Source organism: Mirounga angustirostris, unplaced genomic scaffold, assembly GCF_029215605.1.
Source record: "Mirounga angustirostris isolate CCGP_5_RB_7025 unplaced genomic scaffold, mMirAng1.0.hap1 SCAF_1, whole genome shotgun sequence".
Lineage (NCBI taxonomy): Eukaryota > Metazoa > Chordata > Mammalia > Carnivora > Phocidae > Mirounga > Mirounga angustirostris.
Window position 1 is genome coordinate 198655367 of NW_026991709.1, and position 20216 is coordinate 198675582.

Here is a 20216-nt window from a genome sequence, read left to right on the forward strand (position 1 = left end):
GATGGTCAGAATTTCCATGGAAAAGGAGCTCTGAGGAGTAAGAAGGAGCAGACTGGGGAGGGGAAGGGGTGGGTACCTCTTAGTGAGGGTGTTGTGGGCAGAATAATGGCTCCTCAAGATGGCCATGGAATCTGTGGATATGTTACAGTACATGGCAAAAAGAACTTGGTGGACGGAATTAAGGTTAAAGACCTTAAGGAAGAGAGATTATTCTGGATTATTTTGCTGGGCCTAATGTAATCACATGAGCCCTTAAAAGTGATGAAGAGGGCAAATGAGTTGGTCAGATTTAAATTGTGAGAAGTACTTGATCCTCTGTTTCTGGCTTTGAAGATCCCTTCCTTCAGAAGGTCCCTTCCACCATCCAAAAATCCGAGGAATTCAGGTGACCTCTGGAAGCTGGGAATGACCCTCTGGATATAGCCAGCAGGAAAAACAGGAACCTCAGACCTACAACCACTAGGATCTAAATTCTGCCAACAACCCAAATGATCAAGGACACAAATTCTCTCCTAGAACCTCCAGAAAACACGGCCCTGCTGATGCCTTGATCTTAGCTCCATGAGATCCATGTTGGACTTTGAGGCTACAAAACAGTGATATCATAAATTTGTGTTCTGAGTCATTGAGTTCCAAGTAATTTGTAATGACTGTAATAGAAAACTAATAACAATGTTGCTATCAAGAGCAAAGTACTACTGTAACAAATTCTAAAAACGTGGAAATGGCTTTGGAATTGAGCAGTGAGCAAAAGCTGGAAGAATGTCAAAGGGCATGATGGAAAAAGCCCAAACTGCCTTCAACTGTTAGGGGAAATCTTGACTTTAAAAATGCTGCCTGTGGGGACTCAGAAGGAAACGAGGAACATGTTATTGGAGATCAAGAGGAAGTAGGATGCTAAGTAGCTGTAGAGGGCTTAGTGGAATTGTGTCCAGGAGTTGGGTGGAAAGCAGAACTTGTAAGCGATGAACTTAGACATTAAGTAGCAGAGATTTCCAAGTAAAATGTTGAAAACAGAGCCTCAGCTCTTGTTAGTTATGGAAAAATGCAAGAGGAGGGAGGACGATCGAGAGAAAAAGGGTTAAAACAGAACCAGGATATTGATATCGGAAATTCTTGGCCAACTGTCCAAAAAAACACTTTTCCCCAAATTACTGGCATTGATACAATTCTAATCAAACCAGGTTTTTCTTTTAGGTTGACGAAGTACTATTTTCATAAATAGTTTAGAACAGGGTGTGACATCAAAAAAAGATGACAGAGGGTGCCTGGGTGGCTCAGTCGTTAAGCGTCTGCCTTTGGCTCAGGTCATGATCCCGGGGTCCTGGGATCGAGCCCCGCATCGGGCTCCCTGCTCAGCGGGAGGCCTGCTTCTCCCTCTCCCACTCCCCCTGCTGTGTTCCTGCCCTCGCTATCTCTCTCTCTGTCAAATAGATAAATAAAATCTTTAAAAAAAAAAAAAAAGATGACAGAGTAGGACTCTCCAGGAATCCTTCCCGCCGCCATAATAACTATTGAGCTAGCAGAGACTGTAGCAGGTTTTTGGAACTCTGAAGTCTAGTTGAACACTTGCAGCATCCAAGGGAGAGTTTAATGAAGAATTTAATTCAATGAATTTCCTTGTTTCAACTCCCACAGGCTGAGGCAGCTTCCCAGCTGCAGGGGATTTAAGTAGATCTCACTCCCCAACCCCCATCCCACCTTCCTTTTGGGAGCCGGACATTTAAGGAAATCTTTGTGAGGTCACTGGCTGGCCAAAGTGATAATAGAATAGAAACTTCAGTTACTGCACACAACAAGAAATATACACTTTGTAAAAATAGTATGGAAAGATCATAAACAGATGGCTCCACCTCTCAACAAGCCGAAATCAGGATTCCCTGAAGAGTGAGAGAATTCAATTTCCAGAACTGCCACATGTCATACTCAGAATGTCCAGTTCTCAACAAAATATTATGAAACATGTTAAGAAATGGGAAAGTATGGCCTGTTTGCAGAGGGAAAAAAAAAAAAAGGAACTTGACAGAAAACATCCCTGAGTAAGCCCAGGCAGTGGAATTATTAATGAAAGGAAACCATGGACAAAGAGCTAAAGGAAATCAGAAAAACAATGTCTGAATAAAATTAGAATATCACTAAAGAGAAAATTTTAAATGGATCCAAGAGTGCTGCAGCTGAAGACTACAATAATGGAAATGGAGTATTAGAAGGGTTCAACGACAGACTGGAGCAGGCAGAAGAAAGGATCAGTGAACTTGAAAGTAATAAAAATGAAATTATCAAGTCTGAGGGTCAGAAAGAAAAATGAAGAAAAAATGTGCAGATCCTGTAGAACACCATCAAGCAGAACAATATATGCATTGTGGGAGTTCTGAACAGAGAAGAGAGAGAGAAAGGGGCAGGAAAAAACATTTGAATAAATAATGGTCAACTCCTCCCCCCAAATCTGATGAAAAACATGAGTACACACATCCAAAAAGGTTGGTTTGGTGGTTTGAAGCTTAGCATAAATGACTCCACTTTGGGCCTCTTGTTTTTAACAATAAATATTGTATGATCCCACTTGTACAAGATATTTAAAATAGGCAAGTTTATAGAGAGAGAAGGTAGAATTGAGATTACCAGGGGCTGGAGGAAGGAGGAGATAGTGAATTATTGCTTAATGGGTACAGTTTCTGTTTCGGATGATGACAAAGTTCTGGAAATAGATAGTGGTGATGGTGGCACAGTATTTTGACTGTTATCAAAGCCACTGAATTGTACACTTAATGATAGTTAAGATACTAAATTTTACATAAATGTTAGCACAATTTAAATCTAAAATTAAAACAAAACAAAACAAAACAAAACATGGGCGCCTGGGTGGCTCAGTCAGTTAAGCGGCCGACTCTTGATTTTGGCTCAGGTCCTGATCTCAGGCTCCTGGGATTGAGCCCTTCATCCAGCTCAGCACTCAGTGGGGAGTCAGGGAGTCTGCTTTAGGATTCTCTCTGTGTCTTTCTGCCCCTTCCCCTGCTCATGCTCTTGCTCTCTCTCTCCCTCTAAAATAAAGAAATCTTTAAAAAAATAAAATTAATTTAAAAAACATGAAAAATGCCCAAAATAATAAACTGGTGAGTATATCAAATAAATACTGAATGAGAAGAGTAAGGTGAGTGTCAGAGCCTTCTCAGGCAGCCCACACAGACCTGGTTACAGGTTTGAGAATCCCTGGGGTGGGTAATAAAGGAGATGTGCATAGAGATGGATAGAGAAAGGAGGTGTAGTCAAGAAATGCTGTTAGAGGGGCACCTGGTTGAGCCAGTCGGTAGAGCCTGTGACTCTTGATCTTGGGGTCATGAGTTCAAGCCCCACGTCGGGCATAGAGGGTACTTAATAAAAAAAAAGAAATGCTGTTAAAAAATTCAATTGCGGGGGGAAAGGATATTTTTACTTCACCTGATTCCATATACCAAGTAATTTCCAAAGATCAGTGAATCATCAAAGACTCTTGCCAAGTCATTGCAATGACTGCTGCTTTTAGTAAACATTTCCTTTTTTGACCAACCTCTTGAAACACATACTTCCCCGGGGCTTCTACAACATCACGCACTTCCTGGTTTTATCATCGTCCTTGCCTTCGCACCCCAAGGTAGCAGTGGGGGTAGGGGAAGGGGATGGGGAAGACTGGATATAGAAATTATTTGGAATAGAATTTACTAAAGGATTGGGTGTGAATTTTGAGAGATGAGTCAAGACTGCCTCCTAGATTTTTAGTCTGAGCAACTGGGTTAATGGAGGTGTCATTTACTGATGAAGGCAATTGTGGGAGGAATAGGTTTGGAAGGGAGAGTGAAGAGTTCAGTGTTAGCCATGTTTAATTGAGATGTTGGCCCTCCAGGGGAGATGGTGAGTAAATGATGGGAATCCAGTAGCCATTGTATGTACAGACAGCACTGAAGCCATGAGATGACAAGAGAGCAAATTTTGATCAGGAAGGGAAGAGGTAGCCAGGACTGAGGCCTGGGCTCTCTATTACGACTGGGAGGTGAAGAAGAACCGGCTGAGGAGCTAAGAAGGAGAGTCCAGGGAGGTGGGACAAGAAGAGCAGAGGGTAGAAATCTGAAGATGGAGGAGGGATGACATGGAGCTCACTGGTTGCTATGACAGGTGTGGATTTGGAGAAGTGACGCGAGGACTGGACTGGGGTGGATTTGGGAGAGAACGAGAGGAGAGGAAGTGCGTGCAGTGAACTCTTTGGGGAAGTGTGGTGGCCCCTGGAGGTGGCTGTGTTGCAGGCAAGAGGGGCCTAAGGAGACGTGACAACTAAGTGTAATGTGGTATCCTGGATGGAATCCTAGAACAGAAAAAAAAAAAAAGGTAGAAATTAAGGTAATCTGAATAAACTATAGACTTTAGTTAATAATAGTGTACCAATATTGGCTCATTAATCGCAACCAACATACCTTAATAATGTCAGATGTTAATAAAAGGGGAAACTGTATGGGAACTCTACGATCTGCTCAACTCTTCTGTAAATATATAACTTCTTTAAAACTAAAGTTTTAGGGGCACCTGGGTGGCTCAGATGGTTAAGCGTCTGCCTTCGGCTCAGGTCATGATCCCAGGGTCCTGGGATTGAGTCCCGCATCGGGCTCCCTGCTAGGCGGGGAGCCTGCTTCTCTCCCTCTGCCTCTGCCCCTCTCTCTCTCTGACTTTCATGAATAAATTTAAAAAAAAAAATTTTAAACTAAAGTTTTAAAAAAGTGGAAAGATAGACTAATTAGACGATTCTATTTCATTTTTATTTTTCACGTCTAAATCATAATATAATTTTAGACCACAAAATATTAATAAACACACACTTAAGCATCTTCTGTCTGCTTTTTATAAGACTTATATTTTAAGTATGACTGTTTTTGAAAGATCACAAAGATAGAAGTACAATAAATCACATATAAATCATGTAAAAGCAGAGTTCAGAGGTATGCTCTTTCAAAAGTAACATTTGTTTTGTAAAAATTAAAAATTCTGTATTAACACAGAAATGTAAATACGGTAACATCCTCCTTCCCTTCAATCCATTTTCCAGAAGTCACTCGGCTGAGAGTTTCGAGTGAGTTCCTCCGGATTTTTTTTCTATGGGGTCTGTTAGAAAAGCCACATCGTTTTGTTTTATTTGTGTGTGTATGTTTTGTGTTCCAAACATGGAAACCTATTTCACAAACCCCAGACTCGGAGTTTTCCTTGTTCTACAGTGTGCAGTGCGCACGGAAGTCGGGAACCGGGAGCAGCAGCAGGCTTCTCCCACGTTCCTCTCCGAAATGTGACTCAAGGTCGATGACTCTGAATTCGAACTCAGTTTCACAGGGCATATGAGTGCACACGCACAGTGCCAGTGTCAACCACGAACAAACGGAATCCATATTCTCTCCACCCAAATAGTCTTCAAACCGTTCCTTTTTCTCAGCAATATCTTGTTAAATTCCTTCGATGTCAACCGTCTGAATCTACTTCACTCTTTTAAAGAGAAAACCGTGATCAGCAGCTACCTCGGAGTCCCCGCATCCCACGCCGGTGCCTGAGCCCGGCGCCTCGCATCCCCGGACACGCAACTGCTGCGCCCCTGGCCCGCGCGGCAGCTCCGAGCACGCAGTGGATTCGGGGCGCCCGCGGTTCGTTAAAAACATCGCGCACTTTGCCTTCCATGGATGAGAGGTAAAGATGGACTGGGCCGAGGATGGACCCGCACTGGCCATGAACAGCTAGGCGGGCTGAAGCACGCAGGTGCCGGTAGACGCGCGGACAGAACCACGGACCAGCCGGGCGTGAATACTCCTGGTCTCCGCCAGGAGGCGGCCGAGCGCCATGTCTGCGGCAGTGCGCCTGCGCCTCGGACGGGCGCGTCCCCTCTACGCTTGCGTGGCGCGACCTAGCGCCGACCGGAGCTACAAGATGGCGGCCTCCGCAGTTTGCCGGGCGGCCGGGACCGGAACGAGAGTGCTGCTGAGCGCCCGCCGCTCGGTGAGGCGACAGCGGACAGTACAAGGCCGTGGAGCGCGGGGCTTCGGCACGCGGACGGGGAGCGGGCTGCTAGCGGCGGAGGGTCGAGATTGGGGAGGTTGTGGGGTCAGGGCCGTGCGAAGGTCACGGCGCTGAGCGGGGATGGGAGTCTCGCGGCTGTCCGGGGGGCGGCGACGGGGATCCCACTGCTGGCCTGGGAGCCGAGGAGAGCTCCCGCAACCCAGCCCTCAGTCTCGGTCGTCCCTTTTCAGCAGCCGGCCCTGCTGAGGTCGCCTCCCTTGCGGAGCACCGCCACCTTCGCCCAAGCTCTCCAGAGCGTGCCAGAGACACAGGTCAGCGTGCTGGACAACGGGCTGCGAGTGGCCTCCGAGCAGTCCTCCCAGCCTACCTGCACGGTGAGCGGGGGCCCCTCTCGGGAGGCCGCCTCCATACTGCGCCTGGCGTCTTTCACCAGGTCAGGGTGTGACCTTGGGCTCGAGTCCTCTGTGGTTTGGGTCGGACTTCTCACTCACCGCTGGATTGACTCTACTACTTTAATCCCGACCCCAGCTAGGCCTGACGTCGTGGGGCATTCCTCACTATAACTCACACATTTAGCACATGATGCCTGACAAGCAGGAGGCCAAGTTCTTTGCAGCGTTTTCTTAAGCAGCCCATATGAGAGAAGTGATCTTTTTTCATTTTACCATGAGGAAAATGGGTTTCAGAGACGTAAGGTGCCCAAAGTCATAATGTCCTGGCTAGACCGCTTATGCACTTGCATGAGGAATGCATTTGAAGATTCCAAAGAAGCATCATTTTAAAAAACACAAATCCCCAAATTGACTTAAGGAGAGAAATCTTGGCTAGATACTAGGTGAGAAGATTCTCAAGACGTAATCCTCTTTCCCCTAAACTGCAGGGCTAAGTGGTTTTATTGGTAAATTCTTTCAGTTTTCCAGGAACAAACAATGTCCTTTGATACAAGTTGTTACTAAACACAGTAAAAGATCGTGGTAACTTCTGTATGACATGGTACTTATATAAACTGACCCAAAGCCTGTTAACAAAGTTTGGGAGAGAATGCTATATTTCATGGACTCTGGAAATGCTCTAGATTGTAAGGGGCACCACTGTGCTTTAGTGCCAGAGATAGAATGCTGTCGATGATAACCAAAAGCTACCATGGGTTGTAAGATTAATTTTTGTTTCTGAGATGTTAGTTGTGAAACAGTTACTAGTGTAAGAACTTTTGATATATGGTATGTATATCAACATCTCTTGGGTAAGTAGATGTGAAAATTTTAAATCAGCTCTGAGCAAATATTAAAAGACTAGATCTGTGTGACTTGTGTGGGGTGATGTGTTTCATGGCACACCAGGAGGCTGTTGAGGAAATTAGGAGATTCTCTCATTGGGTGTCAAGGAGACACTTGGCAGTGTTAAGTATTCGAGTCTGATTAAAAACTTTTTTTAAAAAAATAATTGTGAATGAAGGTTCCTTGCTTAATAAGATAAAACGATCAGTGTCTAAACCTTTGCCTCCTTCCTTAATGGTGAAAGACAAAATCACCAGAACAGAGGCAGGGTATAATTTTTAGAAAGGAGAAAATAAGTTGTTGTTTGCAAACGAAGTGTTCCTTGCCTAGAAAAAATAATCAACTGAAGAGTGAGAACAGAATATAAGAGTTTCATATGGTAATGGGGTTAGATGAGTGTGCACAGTTAGAAACTTCCTTGGGAACCAGTCCATAAATAGAGTGGGAAGGAGAGGTGACACAGTATGTCTTTCAGCCAGTGCCTGTGCCCAGGGCACAGCTGTAGCTCCAAGCATAGGGGTCCTGCTGAGACCGTTCTCCCCCGCCCTGGGACCGTGACCCCCTATCTGGGGCTTCTGTTGAGTCATCCAGGGTAGGGTGTAAGTGGGGGCTGGGGTGGTTTGTGTGTTACCTTTGTCTATGGCTTCTTGTCCAGGTCGGGGTGTGGATTGACGTTGGCAGCCGTTATGAGACTGAGAAGAACAATGGGGCAGGTTACTTTTTGGAGCATCTGGCTTTCAAGGTGAGGCTCCTGAAGTCGTGAATCTCCCCTGGGGTTAGGGCTGCCTCTGTCCCTCCTGAGGATGCAGGTTAGCAAAGTCAACCTCCTCAATTATGGGCTTCAGCTGGGGGGCACTCTCTGGCTGGCTTTTCTGGAAAGAACCACATGGGCTTAGCCTCTCCTGAGTGAGCACCTATCTGATCACCCCCGCATAAGGCCCCCAGAGCCAGAAAAAAATGCAGGGATCTGCAGGACCCCACTCCTCACCAGAGAGGCCAGTCCTGTGTTATATGTGTGCATTGGCGTGGAAGTGTGAGACACATTGATCGACACGTGCATTTTAACAAATTCATAGACTTGGGCTGGCCTGCCTTGTGAAATGCTCTCCTCTGGCAGAATACCGAGGCATCTCTTGTTTGTAGAAGTAAATACTGAGCTTTCTTGCGGGGGCGGAGCGCCAGCCCGTGTTGGCATGAAGTCGTGAGTTTTTTGAATGACTGAAAAACTGGAGGAGGAGCTATGGAGGGGTGGGGGTGTGGAGCAGGACGGGGTGGGTAGTCCAGCCAGCAGCAGCCGCACAGAGGTGTCCACGAGCACACACACAGTCATGTGACTGGCATGGGGCTAGAGTAGGTCATGGCAGCATCACCTGCACATTGATGTGAGCTAACCTGACCATGACTGACAGCAAGGGGACAGAGAGTGCTGCTATGGCCAGGCTATTCTGGGGCTCTGGATTGCACTGGCCATGCCTTTTCTCTCCTCGCCCCCGGCTGTCTCCGTTCTGTCAGCCTGTGGTACTGTGGCCTGCTCAGCCCTTGGTGAGCGCAGATTGTAGGCCCTCTATCCCCATAGTCTTTGCTGAAGGAGGTGCCTGTGGACCAGTGATCCTGCTGGGACTTTGGCCTTTGAAGATGGGGGTCCTGAGCTCCTGTGTGGCTCCTGATTGATCCTATTGATACCTGGTTCAAGGGAACAAAAAATCGGCCTGGCAATGCCTTGGAGAAGGAGGTGGAGAGCATGGGAGCCCATCTCAATGCCTATAGCACTCGGGAGCACACAGCTTACTACATCAAGGCGCTCTCCAAGGACCTGCCAAAAGGTAACGCCTGGAGGAGGGGGCAAGGACAAGGGTATAGGACTTCAGGGGTGCAGAGGACAGGCCCCCAGGAGCTTGGCTTGGCTGAAGAATGGGGTTACCATGACAGCATCCTCTTGTAGTAGGGCAACCAGGCGTGCCAGACCCGGGCAGTTTGTGCCGGTACTGGCCTGCAGTGGCCCACCTCGTGCCCACACCTGCCCTTCTTGCATCCAGCTGTGGAGCTCCTGGCGGACATTGTGCAGAACTGCAGCCTAGAAGACTCCCAGATTGAGAAGGAGCGTGATGTGATCCTCCAGGAGCTGCAGGAGAACGATGCGTGTATGCGGGACGTGGTCTTTGACTACCTGCATGCCACGGCGTTCCAGGGCACACCTCTAGCCCAGGCTGTGGAGGGGCCCAGCGGGAATGTCAGGTGAGGGTTGGCTGGGACCGTGCTGGCCCGCGCTCAAGCCCCGTCCACCCCGGTTTGTTTTTAGTTGGCCTGTGCTATTATATGTTCTTAATTTGCACAACTGAAAACGTTTTCTCTGTCACCACATGGTTCCTGGGGATCTTTTTGAATGCCCATGTGGTCTTCACTCGAGTTGCGGGCCTCCTTGTAGGGTATGATTTTATGTGTGTCCTGACAACCTGAGGGAGGGAGCGGTGGGGATCCTATCTGCGTGGCTCTTCGTCCTCTGGTGGGACGAGCTCTGACGCCGCCTCTTGAGAGCCTCACCGCATCAGCTCACAGCCTCCTCGGAGAGGAAGGACTGAGCCTGTCCTGAGTGCAGACGTGAGGTGGGGCCCAGAGGGCTGGGTGGCAGAGATGGGGAAGGGGATTGAGGGGTGTGCTAGGGCTTGCACCCCGGAGAAGCCACATCTCTCCTTGTCTGTCTCCTCAGCACTGTTTTGTGGGGCCCAGACCACTGTGGTCTGGGAGAGGCGTTGAGCCATTGGCCGTATGTCTTGCAGGAAGCTGTCTCGTGCAGACCTGACCGAGTACCTCAGCAGGCATTACAAGGCCCCTCGCATGGTGCTGGCAGCAGCTGGAGGTGAGTGCTGGGCTCACCGAAGCTCTGTGGTAATGGCTGGGTGGGTACCAGCCTTGGTTACCGGGGCCCAGGGTTCCTGGTTCTGACAGTGGGGGATCTTCCACTCCTGGGGACCCTGTTCCTGTGCTGTCTCTCTCATGCCCTCTGAGATGGGATGGGGTTCTGCCCTGTCGCCACCGCTGGTACCCGCCACATAGGGATGCCACTCCCCCTCAGTACAGGCCTTTCTCAGCCCCACCTGTCCCTTAAGAGACCCAGTTGGCGGGCTGGTGGGAGAGACAAGCCCTGAGGTTCGTTCCGTGCAGCCTTGCTAGTGGGCAGGCCAGACACTGGGGTGTGACGATGCACATTTGATGACAGACCAGGAATTGCGTGGTTGGGGGTTAGGGGGTGCTTTTGAAGCACATGCTATCGGGACCAAGACCTAAAGGATGCGGGGGGGCGGGTCAGTGAGGTGGGGAGTGGGGACCCTGAGCAGAGGGACAGGGCAGTGTCGTGGCCCGATGCTTGGCTGCCATGTGGGGGCCAGAGCATAGGCAGACCAGGGTGGGGCTGTGGCAGGTGTCTGCTGGGAGGTGGCAGGAGTGAGGGTTGGACTCAGGATGGTTTTATAGAAATCTGAAGACGTCTGGCCGTGGTGGGGAGTGGACAGGATTGGGGTTAAGGATGCTTCTCCAGCTTGTGGCCTTGGCAGCCGGGTGGGTGAAAAGGACTGCTGGGAAGAGCATGGTTGGTGGCCGTGGGGCCTGTGACCCGTGGTACCAAGGGCAGTTTCAGCGAGTGACATGTGAGACTGTGTTGAGACCAGCAGGGTGTGAGCTCAGGGAAGGAAGGCATAAAGGCTGGGGCGCCTGGCAGGCTGTCTCTCTGGCTGCGCACAGCCACAGCACCGACCGGTCAAGATGCTAGAGCAGCAGAGACCTCCTCTTGTAACGGCGAGGATGTGCAGTCCCGCAGGGCCCTGGGGGACTGAGGTCACAACATTATTTGTGACCGTCCCCCGAATTAGTCACGGCCCTGCAGTAGCACCTGTGTGCCCTCTCGTTAGCCTCCCCCCCAGGGTAGCAGCCAGGATCTGCCTGAGGAGGGGTCAGAGGGAGAAGCAGAGCAGGTGGCCTGGTGCCCAGGGAGCCCCAGGCTTGTCCTTAACGTGGGGGAGAACGCACCCCCTGGGGACCCATCTTTACGCCCCGTATGCTGCTGCTTCCCTGGGGCTGAGGGGACGGACGCTCTTCCATGCTGAGGTGCCTGTCCCCCCGTGAGGCAGGGTCTGTCTGGGGAGGATTCTCCTCTCTCACCCTGTCCTGACGTCGTGCCTTTCTTCCGCCGTCTCCCCCCGAGATAGGACGTGGGGTCCTCCGCCTTGCGTGGTTCCCCGGACCCTGCGGCCCGGCCGCTGACGGCGCCCCATGTCTTGGCAGGGGTGGAGCACCGGCAGCTGCTCGACCTCGCCCAGAAGCACCTCAGCAGCGTCTCGGAGACGTACACGGATGACACCGTGCCCACCCTGGCTCCGTGCCGCTTCACGGGCAGCGAGGTGGGCCGCCTTGTGGGCCGGGGTGGTGCTCTCAGCCCGGGCCTCCGGAGGGACCCTCGGGAACACGGTTGTCTTCGTGACGCCAGAGATGCCTCGGGGTGCGGAACGGGCCCTGTGGCTGCTGCCTCCCAGGCACCCGTGTTCACACACGCGTGTGCATGCTTCATCCCCACCTCGTACCGCTCCTGTCGTCTGGATATGCTGGCTCTCTCAGTCTCGCCGTGTCCTTTTTCAGATCCGTCACCGCGACGATGCTCTGCCCTTGGCCCATGTAGCTATTGCGGTAGAGGGGCCTGGCTGGGCCAGCCCGGACAATGTGGCCCTCCAAGTGGCCAATGCCATCATAGGCCACTACGACTGCACTTACGGTGGCGGCACGGTGAGTGCTGGGCTGAGCACGGGACCCTGCCTTCGGGGACCAGGGCGGGCTGGGGCCGTGGGCTCCTGCACCGTGGGGTTCAGGGTGTGGGCCACAGACAGGAGGGTGGATGCTGACGCTCCTTGCCCCCGGCAGCACCTGTCCAGCCCACTGGCTGCCGTGTCCGTGACCAACAAGCTGTGCCAGAGTTTCCAGACCTTCAACATCTGCTATGCAGAGACCGGCTTGCTGGGCGCACACTTCGTCTGCGATCGCATGAACATCGACGACATGATGTTCTTCCTGCAGGGCCAGTGGTGAGTGGCAGCCCAGTATGGCCGGGCTCTGGAGGGCCCCTTGAGCGGGACGGTGACCACCCCATCGCTCAGGATGACCACCCCACCCCCTGCCCATTTTAGGATGCGCCTATGTACCAGCGCCACGGAGAGTGAGGTGCTCCGGGGCAAAAACCTTCTCAGAAATGCCCTGGTGTCTCATCTGGATGGTGAGTCCTGCAGCTCTGGGGGCGAGCATGGAGCACATCCTGGCAGGGACGGCCCCAGGATAGCCATGTTTCCAGCCCGGATGGGAGAGGAGAACTTTGAAGGCCATGCCATATCCCCACTGCCACCCCCAGGGGCTTGGTGGGTCAGATCTAGGTGGCGGCGGGCCAGGTCGGCAACAGCCCAGTGTTAGGGGAGCAGATGGTGGAGGTGAGGGCTGGGATCCGGGGTCAGACCGCAGCCCCGGTGGCAGCCTGGAGCTGGAGGCTCATGAGCACCTGTGCTCCAGGACTGGACTGGGGGGACCTGTAAGCCTTCCCTGACCCTTGCAGGCACCACTCCTGTGTGCGAGGACATCGGACGCAGCCTCCTGACCTATGGCCGGCGCATCCCTCTGGCTGAGTGGGAAAGCCGGATTGCGGTAACGGGGGCCCCTGGGAGAGGTTCAGGCCTGACAGTGCATGGTACAGACTGCTTCCGCGGGCATCCCTGGTGTCCTCGGCAGCGTCCCCGACAGGGTTGGCATAATTGGAGGGCCGGGCAGAGGCACCGAAAGCCGAGGGCATGGGTGGGGCCTGGGCAGGTCTGCGGCAGGGAGGGCCCCCCTGCCTTTCCCCTTTGGCTGAGGGGGCAGCTCCTCAGTCCGTGTGGAAGATCTTGATGGGCGGGGTGACGTTGACCGGCTGAGGTGGTCCCGGGAACCTGCCTGTCCGTGTGCTCTCTGCTTTCCCTGCAGGACGTGGATGCCAGTGTGGTGCGTGAGGTCTGCTCCAAGTACTTCTATGACCAGTGTCCAGCAGTGGCTGGATTGGGTGAGTGGCCTAGAGAGCCTGTTCTTTGTCTTTCTCGGGCCTCCTCTTGGCCTCCCCTTGGCCTCCCCTGCTGCCTGTGCTCCGCCTCCCCCCCAGCCCACACTGGCAGCCGCAAACTGAGGCCCCCGAGAGGCTCTGCCCAATACCTGGCTGCCGGGGAGTTCTTGCTCAGAAAACCTGTCCCAGCAGCTCCCAGACTCCCTGCCAGGTGCCTCCATGAGCACCGCACACCCGCCAGGTAACGGACACCTCCGTGTGTGGGGTGGGGCTCCAAGAGCCAGAGCACGAAGTGACAGGCTCGGCACCCCTGGGGGAAAGTTCTCTTCCCTTTTTCCACTCAAAGCCTGTCTTGTGCTGCTCTGGGCAGCTCTGAGTCGGGTGCGGCGCAGGGCCAGACGTCCCTCCACAGGCCCGGCACCCCACCCTGACGCCCCACCCTATCCCTGCAGGCCCCATTGAACAGCTCCCAGACTACAACCGGATCCGTAGCGGCATGTTCTGGCTGCGTTTCTAGGCAGGAAGGCTGTACAGGCAAGAGGGCCGGGCCACGGTTCATGGTCCCTCCCCACCACAAACATACCACCTTGGCTCTTCAGACCTGTACGCAGATGACCTTACTTCCAATAAAGCCCTGTGTCGAGAACCATGTTGTCCTTCACTTGGCACTGCCATGGAGTCCCCTGGGCAGTGGATGGGGGAGCAGGGACTTCCCTCCAGTTCTGTTTGCCCCGGATCCTTCCGCCTTCCCACAGGCTGATGTATCCTCAGCCAGGGGCAAGCGTGGGGGCTGCAGTATGGAGGCCGGAAGCCTTTGATGCTTGCAGGGAGCTGAAGCCAGATGTTTCCATTTAGCCACGTGGGGGATGCTCCTAGCTAGTCTGTCCCAAGAGTAGGGTGTGGGAACCCATGCTTTTGCCCTGGTAGAGGTCTGGTGGCTCAGGAGGGAAACCCTTTGCTGTGGGCCCCATGCAGTATGCCTTCTGGCAGTTCCTGGCCCCCTGGACAGACCAGAAGGGCCAAGGACTGTCCCTGAGGAAACCTCCTTCGTATGTTTACTTTGGATTCTGGAAGGAGGATCGCCTCAGGCATAGTGTTCCCATTTGATTTCTAACTTTTGCCTGGACAGGCAGGGCAGGAATCCTTTGCCTCGATTTGCCTCTGACTCAGGCTCCGAGAATAGCCCTGAGCTCAGTGGGGCCTGAGCCCCCTCCCTTGACTAGATCTGTCCCAGGCAAGTCCTGAGCTGCTGGCCTGATGATCCCCTTCCCATCTACCTGTGGCAGCCAGGACCTGGTGGAGCTCACCGCTGCCTAGTCCCCCTTCAGGTCCTGGCCCCATGAGGCAGGTGGGCAGGTAGAATCCTCTTCTGTCTCCAGCCCTTCTGCAGTCAGGTTCCCTAGGAGCCCAGGATGGAAGTGAGGGGCCTGATTCTCCTAGGAGGAGTGCTGCTGGCAGTCGGGAGCAGAGTCCCAGGACAAAGGTGGTTGAGGAGCGGGCTCTTGAGAAGTCACCCAGCATCCTAACCTTACAGTGGCCCCAGACAACCCTTGAATCACTCCTGCCCTGCCCCAGTGCCTTTCCCTCATCTCTGCTGCCACCAGTTGTCAATTAGGAAATAACTGTCAAGTGCCTTCTAGAACCCAGAGCTGGAGGTCCCAGGTCATCCTCCTACTTTGAGAGAACCTGCTAGACAGTGCAGAACCCTGACAGGCCCACCCTGGTGCTTATAGATGCAGCACACTGGGCCCAGGGAGTACCAAATCTTTGCCCTAAGTTTGAGCTCTTGGAAGATGGGGTTGATTTCTACGCCCAGACATGGTCCTCGAAGGCTCTGGGTGTGCTGGGCACTCCTGGAAGTGATCTGGTCCCAACAGACCTTGCATACCAAGCCAGGGAATTTGATCTGTACTCTGGAGGCATTTTGAGGGAGGTGCCTCAGAGGTTACTGGGAAGAGAAGTGACTTGGTCAGCCTGAGGAATAGCACGGGGACTCTGAGTCTGGATCTCTGTGGCACCCCAGGGAGCTGTGCTATGGCAGTGCAGTGTTGGAGCGGGCTGCAGGGGACACAAGCAGGACAACAGCCCCAACAGGGCTGGGGTACCCCAAGGAGGGGCAGGTTGCCAGAGGATGACCTGCCTAGCTTTGGCCAGTTTTGGTGAGAAATTCGGAGGTGTCCAGGACAGTGGGATGTGTGAGGCTGGAATCCTGGAAAGCCCCACTTAGAGACGTGGTGCCACCTGGCAGAGGTAGTGACCGAAGCCGGAGGAGATGACAGGGGGAGCATGAGAGGAAGGACAGAGCTCTGGGGCCCCAGTCTTCAGGTGGAAGGTGCTGGGCTCTGGAGCTGTGCCCTAGCCTGTGTACCTGGAGCCAGGAGCCTCAGAGGGGCTCCAGTCACACTCTTGGCCACCTGTGCTTGAACCGCCCCGACAGCCTCTCCCAGCACCCTCTGAGGGACCCCCACACAGCAGGCAGCCCTTCCTTCCAGGGCCACGTCATGCTCCTGCTACCCTCTCAGCAGGGTGTCCAGTCGCCCCTACAGGCTGGACCTACCGTATGTGGCAGCTCTGCCCTCTGCCCTACAAGAGGAGGTGGGGGCTTGGCGGCCAGGGGCTGCCCCTGTAAGGAGATTGTGTCTGGTTCTCTGCTGTTCTCACCTATCAGACAGCTTTAAGGGCTGGGGGTCTTGGGATGTGGGTGAGGAGACCCTGACCTTGGAAAAAGTTCTGGGCCCCGTGGGTCACAGCGCTGTATCCTATGATAGGGGGAGGGATCAGTGATAAAAGGGGCCATTCTGTGGCTTCGGCCATCTGGGCAAGAGGAAAACAGGCAGCATGGAGGGTCTTCATTGCCTCCAGCTCTGGACATACCAGAGACCGCCCCCCCGCCGCCCCGGCCCGGAAGGAGCCCAGGGGAGATGAAGCGCAGGCCCCATCTCTTCACCACTCAGCCTGTTGACCCAGGAGAGGCCTGGGGCCAGGCATGTTGGAAGGGACTCGGTGGTAGTGGTGAGTGTAGGCATACTTTCTGGGCTTCTCAGAATTATCTAGGACTAGCAGGAAAACAAACAAAACACAGGGCCTGCTGTTCTTGGGAACATCTCTGCCTTGGTATCACTCCCCTATGATGAAGACACGCACATACAAAGGCTCATCTCAGGACAGCGTACGTGACCTGGAGATGCGTTAAAGGGGACTGTCTACAGTCAAAAACCAGTTGAGGGAAATGGGTGGGAAGTCAGAGGCTGCTTAAGGGGAGAGCAGGGAGATGGGTAGTTACGAAGGTGGCAGCCACAGGTGGACCCTGACAGCAGTGAGGAAAGGAGGGAGAGCCCATGGTGACCTCTGGGCCTGGGGGGTTTGGGGGGTGGGATGATGGGTGGAGGGGGGTCTTCAAGAAGAATAGAGTGAGGGAGGAGACTCGGGCAGGCCAGAATGAGGACGAGTAGTTAAGGGGACTTGGAGCAGGAGAGGGCCACCAGTGGGGGTGTAGGCAGGAAGGGGTTGATTCCTGAGAGATGAGCTGTCACTGTGGGTGGTCCCACCCTGCACATATGGACAACCCCTCTCCGTGCAGGCACAGCTGGATGGCATCTGCCTGAGACTGGTTCAGGGCATGGCAGGGGGTGTGGGGTACTGGGATGGATGTGTATGCGTATGCATGACACAGATTCTCTCCTCCTGGGCTTCCCCTTCCCAAGGTCGGGGGGGTGGTGGTGGTGGGCATTTTTCAGATGCGGTCCAGTGGTGCCTTGGTTCCCCTGGGATGAACCCAGAGCCCCTCATTTGCTGGGGGCTGCTCCAGCTGTCAAGGGGATTGGGGTGGGGCACAAGAGATCCAACAGACAGGGATAGCTGAATCACAGGAGTGGCCGGCGGGATTCGTGGCCTGAAGGCTTGTCTGGGCACCCCCATAGGGTGGGGGGTGAGTCATCTCCAGCTGCAGCACCCCCCACCACCATCCCGCTGTCTCCTCCATCCGCAGGAACCTATCTGAATTCCAGCCTCCAGCAGTCAGGACACTAGTCACTCTGACCTTAAAGCAGCCACAACTTCTGACCCTGGACAGGGTTCGAGGGGTCTGCCTCAGCATCAGTCAAGAACCTTCTGGGGGGAGTCCCGGAAGCCACAGGAGGTGGGGGGCTTTACGCTTTAGTGGAGTCAAATCATCTGTCCCGGCAGGGGTGGTGGGGGTGGCGGCCTTTGGGACGCTGGGTGGGGGGCGGGCCGCCTGGGACCCCGCCCGCAGCTCCGCCCCCAGGATCAGGGACTTTTCTCGGCTGTGGCGGCGGGACTGCGGCAACGGCTGGCGGCGGGAGCCGGTGGACGGGCAGGCAAGACCGGGACTGGGGGTGGGGGTGCGCTGGGCTTGGACTGCCACAGCTACGGGGGCCGAGGGACAGAGACGGGGGGCCTGGCTGACCGTCTCCCCCACCCAGGATGAGGCTGCCGCTCCTGGTGGCCGCGCTCTGCGCCGGGATCCTGGCAGGGGCGCTCCGCGTGCGGGCCCAGCACAGGGAGAGAGGTGGGCACCACCGGGAAGGACTTCATCCAGGGCGCTGCACCCTGTCACCTGCGGCCTTCATCTGGGACCCCCCCCAACTCCACGACCCCGCCCGCATCCTTGCTAACTCTCCCCGGACTCCCCAAACCCTCTGCCACCCCTGCTGGGTCTCCCAAACTAAATCCCATCCCATTGGGTCCCAAACTGGCTCCCCACATGCGCGCTGCGTCGCCTACTCTTTGTCATTCCACTGTGGCCCCCTGAGGCCAGCCTCAGTCCCAGATCCACACCCGCGTAGGTGGCTCTCCCTTGCCTGTGCACACCAATCCTCCGCGGAGAGTCTGCCCCGGGTCCCTCTCTCCCTCCCTCCGAGGTTCCCAGGCCCAAGCCGGCCTGGGCCGGTTTGCTTAGCCACCGAGGCCTACTCCATCCTCCCAGCCCCTAGTGCCAAGGGACCACAGTGCACGGAGGGCTGGGTGGGCTCCCAGAAGAGAGCCTGATGGCTCCTCCCTGCCCCAGTGACCTGCACACGCCTTTACGCTGCTGACATCGTGTTCCTGCTTGACGGCTCCTCGTCCATCGGCCGTGGCAACTTCCGCGAAGTTCGAGGTTTCCTGGAGGGACTGGTGCTTCCCTTCTCCGGGGCAGCCAGTGCACAGGGCGTGCGCTTCGCTGCCGTGCAGTACAGTGACGACCCCCGGTGAGTGGGGGCCCCCAGAGCTGGGGATCCATAGCTCTCACCAGGATTCTTCCCCCACGGAAGCAGGGAGTCCAGAAACCCCTAGGCCAGGCTTTGGGGAACCCAGACCCGTCTCCCCTGAGCCAGGGCCTGCTCTGGAGACAGAGGGAGGGGTCTCCCGGGTAGAGTCCTCGCACCTGAGACACCTCCAGGCTGGTGTCCTGTCAAAGACACCAGTGTGTTTTCTGATCTGGAGATGGAGAGCCCAGGGGCCTCAGATGCCCCCTGCCTACCGGACTTTCCATGTTTCAGCTTCCTGATGCCTTCGGCCTCTCCCCTCCCACAGGGCCTCCCTGCCTCCCTGCCTGGCCAACGGCCACCTCCCTACAACCAGACCCTTCCTCCCAGAATTACTTAATTAACCAGACATCCTGCTCCCAGAGGCAGGGAGCCCCAAGGGCTGCAGCCACAGGCAGGGTGCAGAGGGGTACCAGAGGAGTTTGTTAACGGCTTCAGACGTTGGAGGACAGGGGGAGTCACAGAACAAAGAGGACCCTCAAGGGGACCTGATATTCACAAATCTCACCCCAGAGGCCTCCTAGAAGCCAGGGCCAGAAGAGGTCCTGGCCCCTAGCCTGTTGCCACCTTCCCTCCCCTGCACAGGACAGAGTTTGGCCTCGATGCCCTTGGCTCAGGGGGCGATGTGATCCGAGCCATCCGTGAGCTCAGCTACAAGGGGGGCAACACGCGCACAGGGGCTGCAATTCTCCACGTGGCTGACCACGTCTTCCTGCCCCAGCTGGCCCGACCCGGTGTCCCCAAGGTGATCTCTCACCCTACCATGCCCCCCAAGTTAGCTGTCTGAGGCACACTGATTTACCCCCTGCGCCTGCCCCAGGTCTGCATCCTCATCACAGATGGGAAGTCCCAGGACCTGGTAGACACAGCTGCCCAGCGGCTGAAGGGGCAGGGGGTCAAGCTGTTTGCTGTGGGTGAGTTCCAAGCTGCAGTGACACGTGGGCTGCGGCGGGGGCCAGTCAGAGGGCACGTGAGCCCCTGAACTCTGACTGGGCATCACCTCAGGGATCAAGAATGCCGACCCCGAGGAGCTGAAGCGAGTTGCCTCACAGCCTAGCAGTGATTTCTTCTTCTTCGTCAACGACTTCAGTATCTTGAGGACGCTGCTGCCCCTTGTTTCCCGGAGAGTGTGTACAACTGCGGGTGGCGTGCCCGTGGCCCTGCCCAGTGAGTGCCTGCCCGCACTTGTGCCCTGACCTGGACCTTGCCCCCGCCCCCCACCTGGGAGTGCTGATGCCATCCCACGTGCTCCCGACACCAAGCTGGGGGTACCATCCTCTGATCCTGCCCTCGAGGTGCTGACCCCACCCCATGGGCTCCTGGTCCTCGACCCCAGTGCTACGCTTTAAGTCTGAACCCTGATCCTCCTGCCTGATTGCCTGACTCCCTGCCCTTCCCAGCTGATGACTTGACCTCTGGTCCCCGAGACCTGGTGCTGTCTGAAGCAGGCAGTCAGTCCTTGAGAGTACAGTGGACCGCGGCCAGTGGCCCTGTGACTGGCTATAAGGTCCAGTACACTCCTCTGACAGGACTGGGACAGCCGCTGCCAAGCGAGCGGCGGGAGGTAAGGATGTCAGGGGTGGCAGG

The 20216-nt window shown here is 54.8% G+C and overlaps 2 protein-coding genes across 7 annotated transcripts in view; both read left to right on the plus strand.

Annotated features, from left to right (window-relative positions):
• Positions 1 to 5846: 5846 nt before the first annotated feature.
• Positions 5847 to 14011, plus strand: LOC123833831 (cytochrome b-c1 complex subunit 1, mitochondrial). 2 transcript variants are annotated; one of them, XM_045862483.3, is made up of 13 exons: positions 5847 to 6003; positions 6255 to 6398; positions 7957 to 8043; positions 8995 to 9124; positions 9338 to 9536; positions 10079 to 10158; positions 11580 to 11695; positions 11931 to 12074; positions 12210 to 12370; positions 12473 to 12558; positions 12889 to 12977; positions 13293 to 13368; positions 13818 to 14011. In XM_045862483.3, the coding sequence occupies exons 1-13, from the start codon at positions 5848 to 5850 to the stop codon at positions 13880 to 13882; spliced, it is 1533 nt and encodes a 510-aa protein (XP_045718439.2). In that variant the 5' UTR covers position 5847; the 3' UTR covers positions 13883 to 14011. The 2 variants fall into 2 exon arrangements, with proteins under 2 accessions (XP_045718439.2, XP_045718440.1); XM_045862484.3 differs by having other exon boundaries at positions 5854 to 6003; positions 6258 to 6398.
• Positions 14012 to 17221: 3210 nt separating this feature from the next.
• The window catches only part of COL7A1 (collagen type VII alpha 1 chain), a 31591-nt gene continuing 28596 nt past the window's right edge, over positions 17222 to 20216 (plus strand). For 4 of the 5 annotated variants that reach the window (XM_064596518.1, XM_064596503.1, XM_064596523.1 and 1 more), the window contains exons 1-6: positions 17624 to 17893; positions 18392 to 18572; positions 19215 to 19374; positions 19450 to 19543; positions 19635 to 19796; positions 20030 to 20193. In XM_064596518.1, coding sequence (XP_064452588.1) covers positions 17809 to 17893; positions 18392 to 18572; positions 19215 to 19374; positions 19450 to 19543; positions 19635 to 19796; positions 20030 to 20193 — 846 coding nt within the window. In that variant the 5' untranslated portion in view covers positions 17624 to 17808. Of the gene's footprint in view, positions 17504 to 17623; positions 17894 to 18391; positions 18573 to 19214; positions 19375 to 19449; positions 19544 to 19634; positions 19797 to 20029; positions 20194 to 20216 lie in introns of those variants that run through there. The other variant, XM_045862485.2, reaches the window with a different exon arrangement.

Bases quoted from the DNA above. Each gene is read 5' to 3' on its own strand.
- LOC123833831 (XM_045862483.3), top strand. From the start codon at position 5,848: ATGTCTGCGGCAGTGCGCCTGCGCCTCGGACGGGCGCGTCCCCTCTAC. The intron at 9,537-10,078 runs GTGAGGGTTGGC...TATGTCTTGCAG, and splicing joins GGGCCCAGCGGGAATGTCAG to GAAGCTGTCTCGTGCAGACC. The intron at 12,978-13,292 runs GTAACGGGGGCC...CTTTCCCTGCAG, and splicing joins AGTGGGAAAGCCGGATTGCG to GACGTGGATGCCAGTGTGGT.